This window comes from Chiloscyllium plagiosum, unplaced genomic scaffold (genome assembly GCF_037043375.1).
Source record: "Chiloscyllium plagiosum isolate Xiang-an unplaced genomic scaffold, Cpla_swu_hap1 HiC_scaffold_5, whole genome shotgun sequence".
Lineage (NCBI taxonomy): Eukaryota > Metazoa > Chordata > Chondrichthyes > Orectolobiformes > Hemiscylliidae > Chiloscyllium > Chiloscyllium plagiosum.
This window is the reverse complement of record NW_028270143.1, coordinates 37,495,210-37,520,661: the sequence shown is the minus strand read 5'-3', so window position 1 is coordinate 37,520,661 and position 25,452 is coordinate 37,495,210. Positions and strand designations below refer to the sequence as shown.

Genomic DNA, 25,452 nt, shown 5'->3' with positions numbered 1-25,452 from the left:
CTCAAATATCAGTGTAACAATTATCCATTCTGGAAAGTTGGTCTTTAGGTGTGAAGACTTTGTCATACATGTTAACAGCACTCACATTACCAATAACCAGACTTTGATGTACTACTTCTATTCCTCAAGGCCTTCATTATGAAACACATGAGAACTGGAGGTCATGAGTGCCTCATCAGTTCTACCAACTCCTCAAAGGTTCAGGATTAGTTTTGATTAGTTATGACAAATGAACCTCGAGAATTTGACTGTCACAGTTGATGAATATCATCATTTTACCACTAAAACATACCGGACCTTTTCCATTCCCTGACATTCTCTTTTATAATACACCACATCTCAAGTAAATTCCACTTCAGATGGTCTTGTACGATGCTTCATCGCTGTTCTAATTTTCTCTGAGTCAGGTTTTATGCCAACTCATTGCCCTCCATGTAAAGCATTTAAATGTGCAGTTAAAAATTGAACTAATTTCAGAACCTTCTGTCCCAAGAGGTCCAAATATGGAAACAGAAGGCAATTTGGGATTTTTCCCATCAACTCATTGATAGGGACAATATTCTATAACCATATGGAATCAGTTCTTTGCATGACCAACTTGCAGTTCAACTGATCAGCTAAATCTTTATGCAACAATTTCATCGATCACCACAGGATTCCTTTTACAGAGTTCACTGCTGTAAGGACATTCAGCAAATTCCACCTCCTTTATCAAAGGAAAACTTCAGTGGTTTCTGAAATCCAGTCTGATCCAATGATATGTCCTTCGTAAGCAACTGAGAAATGAGCACAGGTCTACAAAATGTAGAATGAAAATATTTCTCTCTCCATCCCATGGCAACTAAAATTATATTCACATGTTAAATTCACATCCATAAAAAGCTTACTGTAGGATATAGCTCCCTGTTCTGATATAATATGCAGATTTGGCACTTATTAATATACTTCCTTTCCTGGCACACTGTTCAGTAACCACAACTTTTAGAAGTATTTTAAACGAAGGATAAAGTAGGGTGAGCAAATCGCTTAAGTAATTTTAAACCATTTGCTTTATTCTCTCAGATTCTTGAATCACCTGATATCATTATTGCTCTGATCAGAAACATTAGGTTTTGTTAAGGTTATTATTACAACTAGAAGGAGGGGGGAACTGGATCACCACCTTTTAATCCTCTTGCTTGGTCACAACAAATATGTGAATTTTTTTTTTTTAAGATGCAGCTGTATCACACTTTCAGTAACATGGAGGGCTGATTTTCACCAAAAAAATGGCAAAGTGCCAATTTCAGGAAAATTCCTCTCAGTACCACGAGTGCCATATTTAAATCCCGACAGTGCACCACTTCAAACACTGACAGCCTGCTCTGAAGTAGTCACCCAGGTCAGTCAGATGTTCAAAGTCTGGAGGAGCAAGAAGGTTAATGATCTTCTGCCTGCTGCAAGGCTAAATGTCACAGCACTGTCTCTGTGTCACCTCTCACTCACCATAACTGTGCCATTCCACCTATGAAGACTCAAGGTCTGTCAATCTCAATATTACATGTAGTATCTTCCCTCATTTGATCTCATTCACCCCATTCCAAGAAACTAACTTTTCCTGACTTCTGTGCTTCCTTCTCACTCACCAAAGACGCCTCGTCATCTTTCCTGATTGACGGAAGAGTAAGCCCCTGAATGCCCAAAGACCCCTTGGACTGTTCACTGCGACCTCCCTATCTACCTGCATTGAAAGGCAAGGCATATATGCTGTAAGTATTCAAGTGCAAAGTGAATGACCACTAAAAAAAAAGTTATTCATCAGAGTATTCAGTTCAGGAATCCAAATATCACGTTGCAGCTGTTACAGGTTAGACCACTTTTGGAATAATACATTCAATTCTGGTCTCCCTGCTGCAGGAAAGATGCTATTAAACTCAAAAGAGTTCAGGAATGATTTACAAGGATGTTGCCAGGGTTGGGGGATTTGAGCTATAGGGAGAGGCTGAACAGGCTGAGGCTGTTTTCGCTGGAGTGTCGGGAGCTGACGTGTGACCTTATGGAAGTTTACAAAAGTATGAGGGGCATGGATAGGATAAATTGACAAAGTCTTTTCCCTGGAGTGGGAGAAGTCCAGAACTAGAGGGCATAGGTTTAGGGTGAGAAGGGAAAGATATAAAAGAGGCCTAAGGGGCAACATTTTCACGCAGAGGATGGCACGTATATGGAATAAGCTGCCAGAGGAAGTGGTGGAGGCTGGTACAATTACAATATTTAAAAGGCATCTGGATGGGTATATGAATAGAAAGGGTTTGGAGGGATATGGGCCAAATGTAGGAGATGTGGTTGGCATACACGAGTTGGAACTAAGGGTCAGTTTCTGTGCTGTATAAATCTATCACTCTATGATTCAAAGAACCCTATTACAATGCATGATTCAGGTGCATGTCCTTGAATTGAAAGTAGCATGGCAGAAGCATATCAATTTGAGATGTCTGTGAGCTCCAAAGTGCAGTATTGTATTAAATATGAGCCCTAAGTTTGTCCTGATGATTTGATGTGTCCAGTCCTTTGCTGCTGCCAGTTTCCTCAGTGGAGGAAGCAGGTGGGTTGCTGCCCATGAAGCACACCCAGAGATGTTTGGATAGTCCAGAGAAAAGGCTGGCAGGTTGGAGCAGCCAGACATCCATCAGGATATTCATGTTGAATATTGTCACCACCTAGTTTCTCTACACTGCCTGGGAAAGTAGCAAACTACATATAAAGTTACTTGATGATGTGTGCCAATCTTGCTGCTCACTAGCAAGATTTCCATTTTGCTGTTGAAACCTTAGATGGAAATTGAACCTTTCTTTCCTCAATATTGAGAACCTCATTGTTTCATTATTGTCATATTTTATCAACTAATTTGCCATTATTTTTGTAAATCTGTTACACATCAAATAGACGCTGAAATCTGAAACAAATATAGTGCGCTGGAAAATCTCAGCAAGTCTGGCAGCATCTGCGCGAGAGAGAAAATAAATTAATGTTTCAAGTCCAGTTTAGTGCTTCTTCAGAACTGAAAAGGTGTTGGAAAATGTGTCCTTTATGTATTTTTGATAGAGAAGGTGGAAGGGCAAAGGGAAGCTGGAGGAGAGGCCCAGTGAAAGAGACAACGGGATTGTTAATCATGGTGAAAGAGATTTTGTGAAATGGAGAGAATGGGTTCTCACTGCCAACATCAAAGTAAACAAGACACAAATAAGATAAGGCTGTTAACGGGATGGGGAGGTGGGCAAAATGTAAGGAAAGTGTAATTTGGTCAGTTTCTGAAGTTCTGGAATTCAATGTTGAAATCTCAAGGCTGTGAAGTGCTGAAGCCTAAAATAATGTTGTTCCTTGGGCTCGCATTGTACTTCATTGGAAATTGCAGCAAGCCAGGACAAAATGAGCATGACAGCAACATGGTTTATTAAAATGGAAAGCAACAGAGAGGGTACGCTCATTCCTACAGATAGAGTGGAAGTGCTCCAAAATGCAGTTACCCAGACTGTATTTGGTTTCACCAATGTAAAGGAGACCACATTGTGAGCAGCAAATGAAGTAGAATTTGAAGTAAGGTTCCTTTATGTATTCTTGAGTGTGGGTTTATCATCTTTCCAAAGTGGAGAGCTGTAGGCAACCTTTAACATCCAATATATGCAAACTATCATATTAGAGCAAATTAAACAGAATCTGTAAGCTTCTTGATGCTTGGTTTCAATACCTTTAGATAAAATGTTAATTTAATTTCAGATAATTTTGTTTATTCTACTCGTAACTAATCTGTGGTGAGGTGATTGCAACCATCTTAGATCCATGCTTCACCTTTTCAAAGAACATTTTAATCTGTGAAGTTTTCAGATACTAAAATCAGATGATAAAAGTTGAAAATTGATAATCCATATTTGACCATTATCATCTCAATATAAAATAATATCCTGTCTGTAAAAATCACAATTTAATGACTTCCAAAAATAATTGCTTTGCATACCATTTCAAATTTCAACTATGGCTTCTTTTAGAAAAGGATTACATAACAGCACAAATACCTCATTAAAAGTGATCAGAACATAAGAAATAGTTTTGCCCAATTATTTTATAAGAAATTACAGCTACTCAATTACTTCAATAAACTTGGTGATGACAAGACAAAGCAACTAATACTTTTACATTTCTTAACCTGGCATCAGTCCTCACTACGGAGTGAATCAAGTTAGTATTTCAACCAGTCTGTTCCACATATTGTCAAAGTGAAAATGCTATCCAGCATTTCAAAGTTAGATAAGTCTGCAACCAACACATTTATTGAAGGATTAGAACTCCTTATGGCTTGTACCACTCATTCAGATACATCATTATCTTCATACACTTCATCAGAATTCTCTTTGTTATGTATCACTGTTTTGACTAATTCATCTCAGCTTGATGCCAGTTCATACCTGAAGCACCTACTTATGACTCCTCAGGCATTTTGTTGTGTATTGTTGCTGCTCCAATTCTATCTTCTTCCAAAACAGCCAAATCCAAAGACCCCTTTCATCTCCATTTGGCTCATCTTTAACCCCTTCCATTGATGCCTATATGCAGTATCTGGATCATTTTGCAATCTTGTAATCATTGAGTTTTTATTCTGTGTCATGACAGAATGCCTCATTTGCTCCACCGAGAAAATGATTGTTTCCTCAAGAGATTTTAAGATAGCAGACATCTGATCTTAAAAAAAAGGTTTCCCTCTCTCTAAACACCAGTTAACACTAATATAATATTGAACTGGAGATTCACAAATTTAATTTCTTTAGTTCTTTGCACAATCTGTTCAAGTCCACACCATAGTCTTCAAAGGAATAACCATCTATTCCTGAAATCTAATAATGCTTACCTACATTAAAAGCTTTTACCTGATCTATTTTCTTGTAATTTTCACTGAAGAACTCAAATGAAAGCCTCAAACCTTCATTACAATCCAACTAATGTGCATGCACCTCCAAATAATTTTTTACTTCTGAGTTTATTTCTAGTCAAAAGTGACAATGCTAAGGCCATACTTTATTCAACAGGGATGAAACTCATGGCCACATATCTACTTCATTCTTCCATTGGTCATATGATTCAGAGTGAGAGAGAATCAGACAGTAATCATATTCCAACACTTTGGCTTGTGTCATTTCCCATTATGGGTGTTAGAATTGTAGTGTTCTGTCTAAAAATTGTTTTTCCTTAACTCCCAAACTTCACCTTCAAGTAATCATCTTCCATTCCCATGGTGTGCTTCAGAAATCCAGTTGGTGAAAGATATAACTGGAATCACTTGCACAAACATTTATTTATGCATGCAGTTACAAACAAGCACCCCAAAATCACACTGCCAATTGGTAGGTACTCAAGTGTATCCTGACTTAGTGCCCACCCTTCTGCTGACAATTAAATGCAATACATGTTGAAGAATCAGAAGTTTTAAAAAAAATCATAGGATCCTCTCGGATAAGATGAAGTCAGACAGAGCACAGAGGAGACAAAAGAGTTACATTAAAAAAACATGGGTTCAGATCCAGAACAGGGGAGAATTACAATGAGATTTGGCTTCATCCATATGTAGAACAGGGAGATGCAGAAGCAGCATAAATCTCCTAATCTTAATATGAAGAGATTCATGAGCTCCCTACCCATGATTTTACTTTATTTTTGGCAAAGAATGAACATATCCCAAAGCTCCCCTAAAAAAGACATTTTGCACCGCCAGACCAAGATTTTGTCAAGGTTTCTCAGCAAACTAGGACAAAAATACCCAACTGTGTGTTATATAAATAAAAAGAAAATTCAAGTACAAAGACAGACTGCAGCATAAGTTGGAAGAAAGTCATATTGCACTGCATTTCTGTGTCACTAAGAATTTTCATGATAAGTTAAAGGCTAATGTATGTCTGGTTTTACAGAGAAAATAATTGAATTATAGAATTGATCCCAAAACATCACTAAAAATACAGAAATGCAATGCAATAAAAAAATGAATTTACCATACCCAACCATCATAAATTTGTGGCCTCAGCTATTTGTTTTTTTTTTAAGTTGTTCATGTTTTTGAGCCTGGGTCAGCTTTTTTTGAAGTAGTTGTTTGCTTTTCCAAATTCTGTCAGTTGATATATCATCTCACCACCTCTGTACTCAAGAACTTCTCTTCCAACACTCTGAGACCCACAGACTCTCTTTCTAAAGATTCTCAAGCCACCATCACCGCATTGTATTTTAAAGGCGAAAGTGAGGACTGCGGATGTTGAAGATCAGAGTCAAGATTAGAGTGGTGCTGTAAAAGCACAGCAGATCAGGCAGCATCTGAGGAGCAGGAAAATCAACATTTCGGGCAAAAGCCCTTCATCAGGAATGAGGCTGAGAGCCTCGGGGGTGGAGAGATAAATGGGAGGGGGGTGGGGCTGGGGGGAAGATGGCTGAGAATGCAATAGGTGATGGAGTGGGGGTGAAGGTGATAGATTGGAAAGGAGGGGGGAGCAGATAGGTGGGAAGGAAGATTGGCAGATGGAACAGGTCATAAGGTTGGTGCTGAGCTGGAAGGTTGGAACTGGGGTAAGGTGGGGGGAGGGGAAATGGGTAAACTGGTCAAGTCTACATTGATGTCATTGGGTTGAAGGGTCCCGAGACAGTAGATGAGGTGTTCTTCCTCCAGGTGCTGGGTGGTGAGGGAGTGGCGATGGAGGAGGCCCAGGACCTGCATGCCCTTGGCAGAATGGGACGGTGAGTTGAAATGTTCAACCACGGGGCGGTGGAGTTGATTGGTGCCGGTGTCCCGGAGATGTTCCTGAAGCGCTCTGCGAGTAGGCGTCCAGTCTCCCCAAAGTAGAGGGAACCACAATGGGAGCAACGGATACAGTCAATGACATGTGAGGAAATGCAGAGGAATCTTTGACGGATGTGGAAGGCTTCTTTGGGGCCTTGGACGGAGGTGAGGGGGAGGTGTGGACGCAGGTTTGCAATTCCTGCGGTGATAGGGGAAGGTGCCAGGAGCGGAGGGTGGGTTGTTAGGGGGCGTGGACCCAACCAGGTAGTTGCAGAGGGAATGGTCTTTACGGACAGTGAGTAGGGGTGGGGATGGAAATGTATCTCTGATGGTCGGGTCTGTTTGTAGGTGGCAGAAATGTCAGCGGATGATGCAATGTATGCAGAGGTTGGTGAGGTGGAAGGTGAGGACCAGGGGGTTCTGTCCTTGTTGCGGATGGAGAGGTGGGGTTCGAGGGCAGAGGTGCGGGACTTGGATGAGATGTGCTGGAGGGGACCATCAACCAGATGGGAGGGGCAATTGTGGTCTTTAAAGAAGGAGGCCATCTGGTGTGATCTGTGGTGGAAGTAGTCCTCCTGGGAAAGGATGAGGTGGAGGTGGAGGAATTGGGAATAAGGGTTAGTATTTTTACAGGAGGCAAGGTGGGAGGAGGCGATTCAATAAATTACAACACTGTGCAAAAGTTCTGATCAATCTCATAAACCATCAGGAATAGCAGCAAAACAAATCAATAGGTAAGTAACTCAAAAGCTTGTAAAATAGCCACTCCATTTATTTGCAATACATAATTAGAATTTACATATATTTAAAACAGTTTAAAAAGTAGAACATGCTTAGAATTTGGTTCTTTCAGATGTTTGGTCAGTTTTCTAAAATAATCCTCATTTTCCAAACAATGAAGGGAGAGTGGAACAACTGAAAACACAATCTGGGACCAACAGGCACAAAAAGTAACCTCGAGATTGTGTGAACAGCACATTTTCTGAGGAGTCCCTTTCACAAACCTGCTGCACTAACTTACAGATTTGAATTTTATCATATAGATAATATTCCCTAATGAAGAATTCAATGCCTATTTCACTGAAAATTCTATGCACACGTGAAATTGATTTTTTTGATTATAAAATTAACGTATAGTTTATTCCATCCAGAATTATCTGTCATTAAAACCATTTTAACTATTTAATGGAAAAACTAAAAGTTTGGCATGTTCAGACATTTTAACATATTTAAGCTTAATGTTTTCCACTGCAACATATTGAGAATTTATGAACATGGTAGTCAATACCTTTATGTATAAAGGAACTAAAGTATATTTGAGATGAACCGACTGCCCTTATGCATGGCAAAATTAAACCAATATGGTTCAAATTCCCCAAAAAGACTTTACAGACAGTGAATTATTCAGACTTGCACCCATGCTTATTATGTAGGCAAACATAGCAGCCAATTTGTACACTGCAAGTTCCCACGAACAGCAAGTGAAATAAATACCCAGACACTAGAGCTGGATAGTTATTCTGCATGCCATGCACATCATTTTAAAACACATTATGCTAAGCTAGGTGCTGTACATATTTGATCCACTGTTCGAAGTTTGGCTTAGAAAGTTTTACATTCTTGCCAACCATTCAGATTTTCTTTGGACAATAAAAAAGCTAATTATTTGCCAGGACTCCAGACTTAACGTAGCTTTGTCCAAAATTTTATGGATGCACATCAAATTTCATTTTGGCAGGAGGAGTTTAAAGCATCCTCGAGAATTATCAACACATGATTTACTGTATTACATAAACATTTAAGAAGACAGTGAGTAATATTTCATCACCTTATGTGAGGAGACAGACAAATTGACCTGATCAATCCGTAATTTTTCGTATACCAATTCTGCAAAGTATAACAGAGTAGGTATGGGTAGTATTAATACTCAATGCTCGAGCTATTATTTTAAAGGGTCACTGCTTTTCTAATGAAGTGTATCACAACAAAATGTATAGCAATCCTTTTGGTTTAAGTGAAACGACCATTAAAGAAGTCAGGTATCTCTCACAATGATGTGGTTAGAACTGTTATTATTCCTACTCCTCCACCATAACTTGTAATTCAAGAGGTGATTAGACTCTCACTTGACGGAGATGTCATGGCTGAACATTTGTGATTTATTTGTCAAAGTTTGGATGTTTTCCAGGTCTTCTTACATGCATCATTAACAGAAAAGTTGCGAATAGAACTGAATGCTGTGCAATCATCATTAATCATTCCCACTTTTGACCTTTTGTTGGAGGGAAAGTCATTGATGAAGAGGCTGAAAATGACTAAGTTGAAGGCTGTGGTTAGTTTCACTTCCTTAAACTAACGGCTCTCAAACTAGTTTTGTCCATGGCTAAGGCAATGACTCAACAAACCATCTGCCTGTCCTACCCTACCCACTTTTTCGGAAAGTAAATCTCAGAATTAACGAAAACATGTGGGAACAAGAAATACCATGCTGTGCTTTCATGAAAATACATAATAGCTATTTGTGTATTCTTAAATGCAACGAGGCAAGTAAATTAATTCATGTCAAAACAGAAGTACAGAACTTTACATATTACAAACATAAAAGAAGATTTATTCGAAACATTCTTACACCTGCTACACTGTTCATAATAATTCTTTTCTGAAAAACACATATTTATTGTGTACGTCCCCACAGGACTTGAAATGTTAAATCTGCTTTCTCTCCATAGATGCTGCCAGACCGGCTGGGTTTCTCCAGCAGTTTCTGTTTTTCTTTCAGATCTTCAACATCTGCAGTTCTGTGTTTTAATTTATGACGTTGTATAGTTGCTCAGTTCTGAAGGAAGTCACAGAACTCAAAACATTAACTATGTTCTTGCCACAGATTCTGTCAGACCTGAATTTCTCCAGTAATTCCTGTTTTTGCTTATATAGTTGTTCCTGCTAAAGAAGCCTCCTACCACACACCCAAGATCCAGCATGGTTGGATGACGTTATGCAAACCATGGAGCTGGAGTTTACATGTCATTGTCAGGTGTGTTTTCAGTGGGAAGCCATGTAAAATATAACAAAGAAAAAAACACCAGTTCAAATAGAAGTATGGCCTTTCAATTAACTGTACATCATCTAATCCAAAGTAATAAACATTCAAAGGCATACCTAAAACATCTTGCAATGCAATCAGATGGAAACCTGCATAGACCCCAATAGTATTCGTACCAATATCTAGCTTACTAACATAATTTGTACATGACTGTATCACACAATAAACTATAGCTTGTTAAACACAAGACTACCTTCTTGGTAAGACTCACTAGTGTGATTCTTCTACCTTTAGAACACAGAACATTGAAAAGTACAGCACAGAACACGCCCTTTGGCCCACGATGTTGTACCGAGCGTAAATCCTAATGTAAAATAAAATAACTTAGCCTACTCACCCCTCAATTCACTGCTATCCATGTGCATGTCCAGCAGTCGCTTAAATGTCCCTAATGTCTCTGCTTCCAACACCACTGCTGGCAATGCATTCCATGCATTCACAACTCTCTGCATAAAGAATCTAACTCTGATGTCCCCTCTGTACCTTTCTCCTAATACCTTAAAACTATGACCCCCTTGTGCTAGTCAATCCTGGCCTGGGGAAAAGTCTCTGGCTATTGACACTATCCATTACTCTCATTATCTTGTATACCTCAATCAAGTCATCTCTCTTCCTCCTTCTCTCCAGAGAGAAAAGTCCAATCTTATCAACCTTTCTCCATAAGGCAAGCTCTCCAGTACAGGCATCATCCCGGTAAACCTTCTTTGCACCCTCTCCAAAGCCTCTGCATCTTTCCTATAATAGAGAGACCAGAACTGGACATAATATTCCAAGTGTGGCCTCACCAGGGACTTGTAGAGCTGTAGCAAAACCTTACAGATCTTGAATTCAATCCCTCTGTTAATGAAAGCCAAAACACCATATGCTTTCTTAACAACCATATCCACTTCAGTGGCAACTTTGAGGGATCTATGTACTTGAACACCAAGATTCCTCTGTTCCTCCACACTGCCAAGAATCCTGTTTTTAATCCTATATTCAGCATTCAAGTCCGACTTTCCAAAATGCATCACTTCGCTTTTATCCAGGTTGAACTCAATTTGCCATTTCTCAGCCCAGCTCTGCGTCCTTTCTATGTCACGCTGCAGCCCGCAATAGCCCTCGATACTATCAACGGCACCTCCAACCTTTGTGTTGTCTGCAAATTTACTAACCCATCCCTCAACTTCCTCATCCAAGTCATTTATAAAAAAACTATAAAGAGCCCAAGAAAAGAGCCCTGCAGGACCCCACTCAACACTGACCTCCAGCCAGAATACTTTCCATCTACAATCACTCTCTGTCTTCTGTCAGCCAACCAATTCTGAATCCAGATAGCCAAATCTCCCGGTATCCCATTCTTCCTGACTTTATGAATGAGCCTACCATGGGGAACCCTATCAAATGCCTTGCTGAAACTCATATACACCACATCCACTGCTCGACCTTCATCGACCTGTCTTATCACCTCCTCAAAAGCCTCAATAAGATTTGTGAGGCATGACCTGCCCCTCACAAAGCCACGCTTACTGCCTTTAATCACGCTATGCTTTTCCAAATAGTCATAAATCCTATCCCTCACAATTCTTTCTAAAACTTTGCTGACCACAAACATAGGACTGACTGGTCTGTAATTGCCAGGGATTTCTCTATTACCCTTCTTGAAAAAAGAGAAACAACATTCACCTCCTTCCAATCCTCCGGTACGACTCCTGTGGAAACTGAGCAGGCAAAGATCTTCGCCAGCGGCTTAGCAACCCCCTTTCTCACTTCCCGGAGCAGCCTAGGATAAATCTGGTCTGGCCCTGGGGACTAATCAATCTTAATGTTTGCCAAACCTTCCAGCATATCAACTTAATCAACCTTGATCTGGTCAAGCCTGGTCAGCTCCTCAAAGTTCTCATTCACAACAAGGTCCCTTTCATTAGTGAAAACCAAAGCAAAAAAAATCATTTAGGGCTTCCCCTATCTGCGCAGACTCCACGCACAAGTTCCTTACACTATCCCTGACCAGTCCTACCTTCTCCCTGATCATTCTCTTATTCCTTACATATGAGTAAAATGCCTTTGGGTTCTCCCTAATTGTTCTTGCCAAGCCTTTTTCGTGCCCCCTCCTGGCTCTCCTCAGACCATTTCTGAGCTCCTTTCTAGCAAGCCTATAATCCTCTAAAGCTGTGCAAAATCCTTGCTTCCTCCACCTTACATAAGCTGCCTTCTTCCTTTTGACGAGAAGCTCCTCTGTTCTCGTCATCCAAGGTTCCTTAATCTTACCCCTTCTTACCTGTCTCAAAAGAACAAATTCGTGCATCACTCACAACAACTGCTCCTAAAATAGTCTCCACATGTCTGCTGTGCCCTTTCTGGGGAACAATTGCTCACAGTCTGTACTTCCCAGTCTGATAGTGTCATAATTTCCTTTTCCCCAATTAAATATCTTCCCTCGGTAACTGCTCCTTTCCCTCCCCAAGGCTATGGTAAATGTGAGGCAGTTGTGATCACTTTCACCAAAGTGTTCTCCCACCACGAGATCTGACACCTGTCCTGGCTCATGGCTGAGCACCAAATCCACAATGGCCTCTCCCCTCATCGGTCTGTCTACATACTGAGTAAGGAAACCATCCTGAACACACCTGACAAAAACAGCTCCATCCAAAACATTTGCATTACGGAGGTTCCAGTCGATATTGGGAAATTGAAATCACCCGTAACAACAACCCTGTTACATCTGCATTTTTCCAGAATCTGCCCGCCTTTGAGCTCTTATATCTCTCTACTGCTATTAGGTGGTCTGTAGAAAACTCCCAATGCGGTGGCTGTTCCCTTGCTGTTCCTAACTTCCACCCATGCTGACACAGTAGACAAACCTTCCTCAACAACCTTCGTTTCTGTGGCTGTGACGCACTCTCTGATTAGCAATGCTACACGCCCTCATTTTTTTCCACCCTCCCTGTTCTTTTTAAATGTTCTAAACCCTGGAACATCAAGCAACCATTCCTGCGTTCTCCGTTATGGCCACAACATCATAGCCCCAAATACTGCTCTAAGTTCTTCACTCTTATTTCTGACACTCCTTGCGTTAAAGCAGACACACTTTAACTGATCCTTTTGTTTCATCACGTGAGAAACCTTCCCGGTAGATTTACTACATCCTGTCACTGCCCCATCTGCAACTGACCACCTCTCAGATATGTGGCTCTGATTTCCACCCCGCTGCCAACTAATTTAAACCCTCCTGAACCACACAAGCAAATCTCCCACCCAGGACATTTGTGCCCCTCCAGTTCAGGTGCAACCCGTCCTTCATGTACAGGTCCCACCTTCCCAAGAAGGTATCCCAATGGTCTAGGTATCTGAAGCCCTACCTCCTGCACCAGCCTTGCAGCCACGTGTTAAGCTGCATTCACTGACTGTTCCTCACCTCACTATCTTGTGGCACCGGTAGCAAACCCGAGGTCACTACTTTACTCGTCCTGCTCTTCACCTTCCAACCTAACTCTCTGTAGCCACTTTTCAGATCCTCAATCCTTTTCCTGGCTATATCATTGGTGCCAATATGTACCACGATTTCTAGCTGCTCACCCTCCCCCTTCAGAATCCTGTAAACCCAATCGGTGACATCCCGGACCCTGGCACCGGGGAGGCAGCATACCTTCCAGGAGTCCAGTTCCTGACCACAAAAATCTCCTGTCAATCCGTCTAACTATTGAGTCCCCTACCACAAGTGCTTTTCTATTCTCCCCCCTTCCCTTCTGAGCCACAGAGCCAGGTTCAGTGCCAGAGACTTTTGTAAACCAAATACACACCTAAACCTAGTCACAGATAGTAGCAACAAACTATCCCAACCATTGGTTGGTATTGATTGTTATCACAAAACATGTAACATCAATATAACATAATGTTCATGAAACATTGCAAATGCACATACAGATTTTAAAAACATTTTATTTAAAATCTTATATATAAACATAGTCAATTCAATATCATGATGCACAATTTCTTCATGTACTTTTTTGTCCAATATCATTTTGATCTATTTGGTTTATGTACTAGTAATGTCTCTATTTTAAAATTCCCATCACGAATTACAAATATTCTCCCCTAAAACATTCCAAAATCTCTGTGTTGCCCCATTCTGGTCTCTTGTGTATTCATGAATTTAATTCTTCCATGCCTTCAACTGCCAAACAAGAAAATCTAGAATTCCATCTCTTTTACATAGCTTCTTATAACTTACCCTTTTGGCAAATTGATTTTTTCGCCTGATTTAATATCTTTTTATTTGACTCCGTATAAAATGTTGTTTGATAACTCTCCTAGGAAGCACTATTTTACCATGTTAAAGGCATTATATAAATGCAAGGTTTGTTGAAACGTAATAACTGCTCCATCTAAAGGTACTGTTAACAATTTACAAGAAAATGCCAGCATAGTAGTCATGGCCTAATAAAGTTATTCTGAGATATAATAATCTATCATTATATCATACCATGAAATAACCATTCTTCACTCAGTCTTGCAGAAATAGTCTCAAATTTAAAAATGTCTTATGTGAAAGGCTAAAACTGCGATTATCTTGAATAACATTTAAACATCAGTAAAATGTTGTTTTAAAAATGTCCTACCATGAGACATTCGATGGAGCCAGTAGTAAGCAAAGTCAACTCCTAAAAATGCCAACCACCATGTCCAGGAAGAATCCCACGGGAGTTCAAACAGTCTAAAATTCTTCCAGATGTAAATGTAGCCAGTCAGCTCAATGCCTCGACCCAGTAGCCTACGCAAAAGAAATAAAGGTAAATTTGATACATTGTTACTCTTCTCCAAAACTAAAACTGCACACACATGTCAAAACTGAGCACTGCCTGCTGACCAGTGCATTTATCTAAAATAGCCAGAGCTAGAAATATTAAATACATTTCAGTCCTTGTCCTGTTTTCCAAAGGTTTTTAAAAATAAAAAAGAAACACCTGCATAGATAAAAGGACAGGAAGTTGCAAATGTTACATGGGCTGCAAGGAATTAAGTATTGCTAACCTATGATTTTCATCTTTTCCCTGCGGTTATTTTTATCCATTTGAGTCTCCCTTTTCTATATTTTGTTTTCTCAATTGCCCAACTAACTGAAAAGAATTATTAAACTCAATATGGAGTGTGCCTGAAGTAAAGTATAAGCTTTCTACAGCTGTTGGCAAAATTCTACTTCCGTAACAGTCTTATGCATCCTTTTATTAGCACCCTAATGACACTCTCGGTGTACCTATACTTCAAGGACTTCAGCAGTGCAGGAAGGCAGCTTACCATAGCCCTCTGAAAGGCAATTAAAGATGAGTTAATAAGTGCTGTATCAGTCAGTGACACACACATGCCATAATTTTAAAAATGCCAGATTTTATTTAAAATTGGTGTGTTGCATTCCATGAAAATACGAGTTCATTGTCTACTGTTCAAGATCCCTCACTGATTGAATAAGAGTTTGTAAATATAGAAATATTTCATTTTAAACAAAGGGTGCTGCCAAATAATTCAAACTTCTCTTGTTCCCAAAAACTAAATTTAAAAAACCACGAGCATCCACAGTGCGTAACTCATTCATCTGACTTCATGGAATTTGTCATAGATAAATTTTGTTCCTTGGATTAATACATTTCATGGTTGTTTTAAATACAAGAATAATTATAGTTCAGCCTCAGACAATAATTAAACAAACTGAACTAAACTTAAACTAAGTCTTCTAATGGAAGTTAAATCCAAAAACTAGAATTGTCCATTTTATCTTCAAGAGATGATTATTTCATGTCTCATCTTGCAGCACTACAGCAAAGCATTATGCAGAATTCGCAAAAATAATGTTAAATATCACAGATATTTAAAATCTGAGATAAAAACAGAACGCAGCGCAACTTCAGCATGTCTAAAAGCATCTGTGGAGGTATACCTTGTCTTAACTTGCACCAGTCCTGTTCTTCCATCACTCCTGAGGCTGTTGACCTCTGTAGCTCTTGGCCAAACAATACCTCGATTTTGAAATTTTTATCTTTTATCTGTGCTCACCTAATTCTGGTCTCTTGAGCACCACTGATTTTAATTTCTCCACCTCGAGTGGCTACGTCCTCAGTTGCCTGGGCTTTAATCTCTGAAATCGGTTACCAGTCTCCCGCCACCTCTCTTTTCTCCTTTAAGACACCCATTAAAATCTACTCTTTGACCAAACCATTGGGCATTTTATCTAATGTCTCCTTTTGTGCCTTGATGTCACATTTTGTTTTATATTGTTATTGTGAGTGTCTTCAGGCACATCAAATTTAAAAAAATTGCAGAAACTCAACAAGGCTGGCAGCAGCTGCAGAGAGAGAAAACAGAGTTAATATTTTGGGTCGAGAATAACCCATGATACCTGACTGGATAGGAATGTTTATTGTTGAATGCCAAAATAGAGTCACTAAGAGTATATATAGACTAGTCCCAGCTCAGGACAAACAGTTCTGCAGACCCATCTTTGGATCTGTCTTATCTTTTCTGTTTCCTGACTGTGACTTATTCTCTCCAATGTTTTTAACAACCAACAACCACCAGTAAAACACCCATGCAAGGTCCACTTAATTTTTAAAAATCTATTTCTAATTAAGCTGCTCAACAATATTATTTCACATTTCTGGAAAATGGTGAAACTTGAACCCTGGCCTCCTAACTCAAAGGTAGGGACACTACCACTGCACCACAAGAGCCTTTCCATGTCTGCTTATTTTTCAAAACCTATTTTCTAACAAGCTGTTCAGCCATGTTATGACACACCTCTGGAGCAGGTGGGACCTGAATCTGGGCCTCAAAGGATTCTGCTGGGAAGGCTATTACCAAGGAAACACCTACTCAATGAGTTCCACAAAGAGATTCATCAGTGATTCACCACGGTTCGAATAGGGTTCATCACATCCCTTCCGAATCCATGGGTTCATCTCGCTCCAGTGATAATGGGCCTCTGTGTTGCTTTGCCCATGACCCCATTTCTGTTGCTTCCAGGGTCAGTTTGGGGGTGGAGGACTGGCAAATGTTTCTTTAGCGATGACCAAAGAGCCACTGCAGGGAGGCCCTCCTCGGTGGCAACCTTTGACTGAGCTTCCACCACTTCTGACTCCTTTTCTGAGGCCTTGTAGTCCTCAGGTCTGGCTCTCGAGTTTTTAGTGGGCAGATGTCCCGTCCACAGGATGCCAATGGTGGTGTGTACGTCAAAACAATTGTTTCTGTGGAGGATTGTGGCCAAAAGAGGTGGTCAACGTGCCTTTTTGCAGTCTTCTTCCCGGTTTCAACAATGTATGGTAACTCCCACAATCCATGGAGAGCCATCACTAAAGTTCCTTACATAGACGATATCTCCCAGATTAAAATCTCTGTCTGGTCTATGCCTATCGTGGCCTCTGTTTCAGGGGTTCATATTTTAATTCTTGCCAACTAGTTTTGGAAATTCAGGATAAGCCTAGTCCTAAGGAGTCAACCCATCAATAGTTCCAGCAGAGATACTCCCATCGTCATAAGCAGCAATGACATGTAATTGAAGAGGAAAAGTGCTAGCTCTGTTTCCAAAGACCCTGGAGTTTGCTTTCTCATGAGACTTTGAAAACATGGACCACTCAGCCAGGCAGAGGGTAGATAGTAGAATGCATTTTACTCTGTTTGTTTTCATGAAAGTCTGAAACGTAAAAGGATTGGACGAGTTTTTCTCTGTTGTTGTAAGAAGTAGTAGAGGTGCCAATCAGTGCAAATCGATTCATTTTGAATGAGCGCAAATAAGGATTTAGGACATCCTGCCCATATAAATGGCCCTGCAGAATCTGCATTGACTCACACTCAGGGTCTCCCAGCCATTCCCATGAGTACATTGAGGCTGCTGGTAGAGACTTCCTGGGAAGTTTTGCACCGTTTGACCAGATGTTCGATATCTGTGTATATTCCAGGCCACAGCTCCTTGCACACATTCATGTTTTAGAAATTCCTTGGTGGCCATTGTGCAATTTTTAAAGTATTGCTCACTGAATTGGATGTGGAACAACCACCCAGGCTGCTCATAAAATGATACATTCTGCTATGCTCAACTCCTGATACTTTGAGATATAGAGTTCCAACTCTTGCATAGGTCGTGCTTGTGGTCCACCATTTGGACAGATATGATATAACTTTGCCAACATGTGGATTCCTGGATTTGCTTGACAGATATGGTTGAGTGTCCGTGAAGTTCAAAGTCCTGATGACTTAATTAGCCTTCGGAGGTGACAGTAGGCTGGTGGGTAGCAGAGGCAGCTCAAGGCATCTGCATTGGCTATGTGTCTCCCTGAATGGTGTTCCAAGATATATTCATAGGCACCAAATAGCAGTGTGCAGCTTTGGATCAGAGTTGATGCAAAGGGAGGAATCGCCCTGTATTCCTTGAAGAGTCCCAGCAGAGGACTGTGATCAGTTACACTGCTGCAATATTGACCGTAGACATACTGGTGAAACGTTCCCACTGTGTAGACATGCTGGTGAAACTTTCCCACAACCTTCTTCCTTGATCTGGACATACTTCTTTTCTGCCACCGCCAGGGGTCATGATGCATACATAATTGGACATTCTGCTCCATCATCCCAAAGCAGCAATAATACCGACTCCAACCCATAGGGAGGCATCGCAGAGATCATAATGAGTTAAAATACTTGTCAAGAGTAGTTTTTGTCTGATATTTCAAAGGCTTTCCCTTGGGACATTTGTCATGACTATTTATGATTTTATTTTGCAGGGCATAGAGGGATGTCAGCTGTATCGCCAGGTTGGGTATGAATTTCCCATAGTATACTATGAGACACAGAAAAGACTTCCACTCCATTGCATTCCTTGGAGTTGGAGCCCTGCATGTGACCTTCACTTTCTCTTTGACAGTGTAATTTGTCCTTATCAACCCTGTAGTTAAAGTATTTTACCTTGCTCCCCATCTATTTCCCTCATTACCAGGACAACAGCTGCAGAGAAATGCCTCAATACCCCACCTAAACTGTCCCAGTGGTCCTTTGCAGTAATTTCTGTACTTATACAGTCCTTTGTGAGTGATATGTAGTGACATATTTCTTGGAAGATGCCTCAAGCTCCAGTTGGAGGTAAGCACAGCTCATATCCAATTTAGAAAATATGTGAACCCCAGCCAGCTTTGCAAACAAGACTTCTCTGCATGTCATAGGGTATCTGTCCAAGCCAGAAGCTCTGCTAAAGCCAAAGAGTTGGACTGAGTTGTCAGGTTTTAAGAATGTAATTACTGGCATGGCCCATTCAGCAAATGGCACTGGGCACATGATGTCAAGTTCCTCCAGATGATCTACTTTAGCTTTTACTTTGGCACGTAGGGCACAGGTCGTACCTTGAAATATTTAGGTCAGGCTTCTGGATCTACATAGACCTTGGCTCTGGCACCTTTTATCTTCCCATGGCCCTTTGACAGTACATCAGGATAATTCCCAATGACTTCATACAAATCGCCAGTATCCACTTTAAAGATCAGTTGCCAATCTCAGCAAATTTTCTTTAGCCAGTCTCTTCCCAAAGTGCTGAGACTTGGCCCTTGTACTACCATTAAGAGCAGTCAGACTGTTTGTTGCTCATGTATAACTGGGGTTACAGTGGTCCCAAAAAGACACAAGGTCTCCCCCAGCGTGTGCAGCCAATCTAGCTTTTGTTTCTTGTAGAGTTAAAGGCAAAACACCCATCAGAGTTTCCTAAATGTTTTCTCCGCAACAACAGATACGGCAGCCCACATGTCTACCTCTATATCTATGGAGTGGTCATTTACCTAAAGTTTTATCTTAATTGGGGCCGCTTTGGGAGCAGAGATATAAGTTAACTGTATCAATTCCTCATTCTTGGACTGATTTATTTGCAAAGCCCTATATTGAGGTGGATTTGCCCTTTGACCTGGTCAGTACACATTTCAACTGTTGTTTTGGTAGCCTTATGTGGAGCAAACTCTATGACCACAAATATAGCATGGAGTTCTTGATCGTCACTTTATTGTGGAGAAACTTCACATACACTTCTGAAACCCTTGTGGTCGCCAACTCCAAATACCCTTTCTTGGCAATGAACAGGAGCCACGAGTGTTATCCACTGGAAACTTGACTCTGTAGTTTGGGGGATCCCAAAGTTGAGGACAGCACTGTCTATGAACTCCTGAAATTCCAAGCAACCTATTCCACATTTTTGCAGGGAAGGGCCAGTTCCATGACTTTCTTGGGATCCAGATCTGTTTCAGTCAATAGCTTCCTTTGGATCGCAATATTATTAATTCCACAAACTAAGCAATTCCTCAATATTTCCCGAAATGCTGATCCATGATCAGTGTTCCAACAATTTTGAAATGTCTCATCAAGAATGCAATAAATGGCTCTCCAGGAGGTCTGTTTGCCAAGTTAAACCTGCAACACTGCAGCCTAACCAATAGTTTGGGGTTGCAGTGGTCCACTACCATATTTATCAAATTATCAAAAGATTTTGACTCCAAGGTTGCCAAGTAGTTTAAACACTTAATGATGCATAAGGTAAGGGGCCCTATATGTGGTAAGGAGAATGACTTTTTGTTGGTGATTCTTTTCTATCTAACCCTTGTCGTCATTGCAATTACACAGAAAGCCTGACTGGCAAGGGACATCATTTATTGTTGAACATCAAAATAGAGCCGCTACTCTTGACGTTCACAGGCTCGTCACAGCCAGGAACAGAGAGTTCTTTAGTTTTTTTTATTTATCCAGAAGTATTATCACACACAACGTTTTGTTTTCCAATCACCAAGTCACCATGTTATTATTTTCATCTGTTAACCACCATCAATAAATGACCAGTGTTTCCAATTGAATCATTTACATGCAAAGACCATTATGGACAACATAAAGTGAGGGAAAGATAGGGCTGGGTCTGCTGTAGAACCTTTAATTCAATGTGGCCATGAGGCATAACACTTCAAACATTGTTAAAACCTTTCAAGTGAAAGTATCAGGACATCAGTAGAGAATGAACATTCTCGAAAAAAAGTCATAGTCTCTTTAAGCATATCAAACTTCAATCATTTTAATATTTCTTTCTCTAAACTCAATATAATTTTTCCTGAAATTTAATCCCAACAAGTAATTATCTTTGAATTTTTTTTTTTAAAAAAAGAGGGAAGAGAAAGAAAAGATTTGGAATGTTAGCCCAAAAAAAGACATAAATATCTAAGTACTATTGTCTACCAGCATGAAAATTGGCCTGGCGTCTGGATCTACATCTTTTTTGCTTCTATCTTATATCCAGAAGTGTTCTTACACACAACTGAATGTTTTTCTTCCCTCTCACCAATCACCATGACTTTTTTTCTTGTTTTAGATAGTAATCATCACAGCATTTAAAAGACATTTGGGCATACATGGACAAGAAGGGTTTAGAAGGATATGGGCCAAGTGCAGGAAAATGGGGTTAGTGTGAGTGGACATCTTGGTTAGCATCTTGCAAAAATACAATTACTGCTAGTTAAACAGGGAAAATGATAAATCAAGATAATCACCAAATCCAAATTAACCACAAATAAATGGGGTCTATGGTTTGATCGAAGGGCTTAAATCAGATCACAAATGATCATTTATCTTGGATATAGATTTAAATTACTGCTAAATGTAGAAAATATTATCCAATCTGATTTGTTTCAACGCACTGTAACCTTAAGACATCATGTAACCATCAATGACATTGAAACAAGATTAAGTTGGCGTCACCTGTACAAAGAAGGATTTGAAACCTGAAGCCATTTTGATGAGAGAAATTCATCAAGGTTCTTTTATTAGTAGATAAATGCAATGGAAGAGACCTAGAATATCAGAACTTCATCCTCCATCATTTACACTCTACACATGTGGATCAGTATTCCAGACAAGAATTAATATATTCAACAACAAAACATGTGTGTTCTGTGGGTGTAATAATGGGATTGAGGGAGATGGGCCCAGTCAAGGGACATGTGTGGGTTTAGAGGTGCAAGATTCAGTCCAAATCTTCAACCTCAGTTGATCCATTCAAATATTCTATGTTCATTTTTCTCTGTATTATTATACTATTCGTAGTGATCCGCGTGTTGCTGCTCTTGTCTTCTGAGCTCCAAATGTAGTATTGTTGCTGTTCCTCCTCCTCTGAATATAAGCATTCTGTTGAAATTATACTCTGTGTTCTCTTCTATCTCAAAATTGTGCAAAATTGTGTTGGCTTCCTGAGGCTTTTTTCTCTTGTACAACCTTCAGACTTTAGTCAAAATTTGACATTTCCTAAAAACTACTTCCTGATTTATCCACTCCTTTCTTAATGTTATTCTTAGTGCTTTCTTATATCACATGTCTTGGTCCTTCATTTGATTTCTCAATTCAACTCATATGCAAGTGCACATTCAAAGCATATCAACCATGCCAGAATACTGATACTGTATTGGAGGCCACCAAGTGAAAAGATGGCTATCAGAGATCCTCAAACAGAAAGTGAAAATTCATTTACTTTTTTTTAAAGCAAGGGTATTCACAAAACTTTTAACAGCCCCATCATTGACAGTGATTTGCAGGCATTAATTTTAAATAGTCACTGAACTGAGAAGCAACAACGTCAAATTGAGACACAGAATCACATGATTTTATATGAACTTTCTTTTTATGTATGTTTTCTCTCTGAAACGAAAACCTATTTTTGAAATACAGGAATACTGCTGTGGTAATGTGTATTTTTACATCATAGCCTGGATAGTAAAGGTAACTATCTTTCTTTCATATGGCTGACCAGGAAGCTCTCCCAATCTTACTGCCTGCCATTGGCAAATATTGGAAGGATTTGGAAGTTAATAAACCACCTGTTGGGCTGCTTTATGAACATGTCATCCAGTCCTGAGGGGTAGAACTGAAGCCTATAGCTTTGGGCTTAACAAGGTCTTTTTCTTGGGGTGGGGGAGTCAAGAACTAGACGGTATAGGTTTAAGGTGAGAGGAGAAAGACTTAAAAGGGACCTAACAGGCAACTTCTTCATGCAGAGGATGGTGCGTGTGTGTGGAATGAGCTGTCAGAGGAATGCTGGTACAACTACAACATTTATAAGGCTTCTGGATGGGTATATGAATAAGAAGGATTTTGATACTGGCAAATGGGACAGGATTAGGTTAGGAAATCTGGTTGGCATGGACAAGTTGGACCAAAGGGTCTGTTTCCATACTGTACATCTCTTGGACTCTGTGACTCTATGACAGCATCACAAAACTTCCAAATAGCAAAAATACCGAACCAGATTTATGCATTGGATCCCGACTGAACAAATGGATTTTAATTTTGGTTCTGTGCACAGGACCTACCCTCTTCTACTTCTACTTTGTGGACGGCACGGTGGCACAGTGGTTAGCACTGCTGCCTCACAGCGCCAGAGACCCGGGTTCAATTCCCGCCTCAGGCGATTGACTGTGTGGAGTTTGCACGTTCTCCCCGTGTCTGCGTGGGTTTCCTCCGGGTGCTCCGGTTTCCTCCCACAGTCCAAAGATGTGCAGGTCAGGTGAATTGGCCATGCTAAATTGCCCGTAGTGTTAGGTGTAGGGGTACATGTAGGGGTATGGGTGGGTTGCGCTTCGGCAGGGCGGTGTGGATTTGTTGGGCCGAAGGGCCTGTTTCCACACTGTAAGTAGTCTAATCTAATCTAATCTAACCTTACTCAATATCTGATAAAGTCTTAAGTCCTATGTACTAAAAAAAAGTGAATTGGATTACAATTGACCTTACACATTACTATTGGGGAATAAGTTAAACTCAAAGTTGAAAACATCCAATATTTTATACATATCAGTCTTTGATCAGCAGCATGAGGTATTTTTTAAGTTCTGTTTGTTCTCTCCCTTGGTTTTATTAAGGCTTTTAATTAAGCATATTAAATATTAGTAACGATGGCTCCAATTGCTGGCTCATTCTTTGAGAGATTAAAAATTACGTGTATAGTGCAGTGGCTAGATTGCTTTGTAACACCAATATGCACATCAGTGCTACTTAACAGCAAGATAAAATGGCACCATAAATGGAAAGCTTTGTTGAACTTGGTCTTAACAGTAAATCAGCTGAGGACAGTCATGAAGCCATAAAACAGACTAAGAATCAGGCAGATGAATTGATTGATATTTGTTGCAGGTCGCCATGTTCATGTCTTGAGGACTATAGTAAACAGTCATAGAAAGGATCATAGGGTCACGTGTATGTGTGATATGATGGCTAAGGAAGCGATAGATGCAGAAGAGCTGAGAGAGTGGCAATGGATGTTGCAGGTTCCAGGGTTGAGATCTTTCATTAAGAACAGGCAAGGCAGTAAAACAGGGGGAAGTGTGGCCTTGTTAGTCAAGGATAGCATAACGCTGAAAGAACTTTTGACGAGGACTCATCTACTGAGGTAGTATAGGCTGAAGTTAGAAACAGGAGAGGAGAGGTCACACTGCTTGGAGTCTTTTATAGGTCTCCACAGAGTTCCAGGGAGGGGGAGGAGATGACTGGCAAAATGATTCTGGGTAGGAGTGAAAGGAACAGGGTGGTCATTATGGAGGATTTTAACTTCCCCAACATTGACTGGAAATGCTATAACTAGTATGTCGGATGGATCACTTTTTGTCCAATGTGTGCAGGAGGGTTTCCTGACAGTATGTCGAAGGGCCGACAAGAGGGGAGGCCATACTGGATCTGGTGCTTGGTAATGAACCAGGCCAGGTGTTTTATTTAGTGGTAGGTGAACACTTGAGAGAGTGACCATAATTCTGTTAAGTTTAGTTTAGCAATAGAGAGGGATAGGTACATGCCATAGGACAAGAGTTATTGATGGGGCAAGGGCAATTACAATGCGATTAGGCAAGACTTAGGATGCATAGAATGGGGTACCAAATGTAGGGGATGGGAACAATCGAAATGTGAAGCTGGTTTAAGGAACAAATATTGCATGTCCTTGATAGGTATGTCTCTATCAGGCAGGGATGAAGTGACAAGGTAAAGGAACCATGGTTTACTACAGAAATTGCATCTCTTGTTAAGCGGAAGAAGGAAGCTTACTTGACAACGAGACAAGATGGTTCAGATGAGGTGATGGAGAGTTACAGATTAGCTAAGAAGGATTTAAACAGAGAGAGTTAAGAAGAGCAAGGAGAGGACATGAACAGTCTTTAATAGGTAGAATAAAGGAGAACCCCAAGGCTTTCTACAAGCGTTGAGGGATAAAAGGATGACGAGGGTCGGAATAGGGCCAGTCAAAGACAGAAGTGGAAAGTTGTGTGCGGACCCTGTGGAGATTAGAGAGGTGCTAAACAAATATTTCTCATCAGTTTTCACTCAGGGAAAGGACAATATTGTAGAGGAGAAGAATGAGATACGAGATATTAGACTAGAAAGGATCGAGATTAGTAAGGAAGAGGTGTTATCAATTCTAGAAGGAGTGAATGTAGACAAGTCCCCTGGGACAGATGGGATTTATCCGAAGATTCTATGGGAAGCTAGGAAGGAGATGGCAGAGTCTTTGGTTTTGATCTTTGAGTCATCATTGACTACAGGT

At 40.3% G+C, this 25,452-nt stretch overlaps 1 protein-coding gene across 3 annotated transcripts in view; it reads right to left on the bottom strand.

The window, feature by feature from the left end:
• agmo (alkylglycerol monooxygenase) overlaps positions 1-25,452 on the bottom strand; it is a 367,646-nt gene that overhangs the window by 269,681 nt on the left and 72,513 nt on the right. For all 3 annotated transcript variants that reach the window (XM_087987110.1, XM_043689829.2, XM_043689826.2), the window contains exon 3: positions 14,495-14,646. In XM_087987110.1, the coding sequence (XP_087843236.1) occupies positions 14,495-14,646 (152 nt within the window). The remainder of the gene's footprint in view (positions 1-14,494; positions 14,647-25,452) is intronic.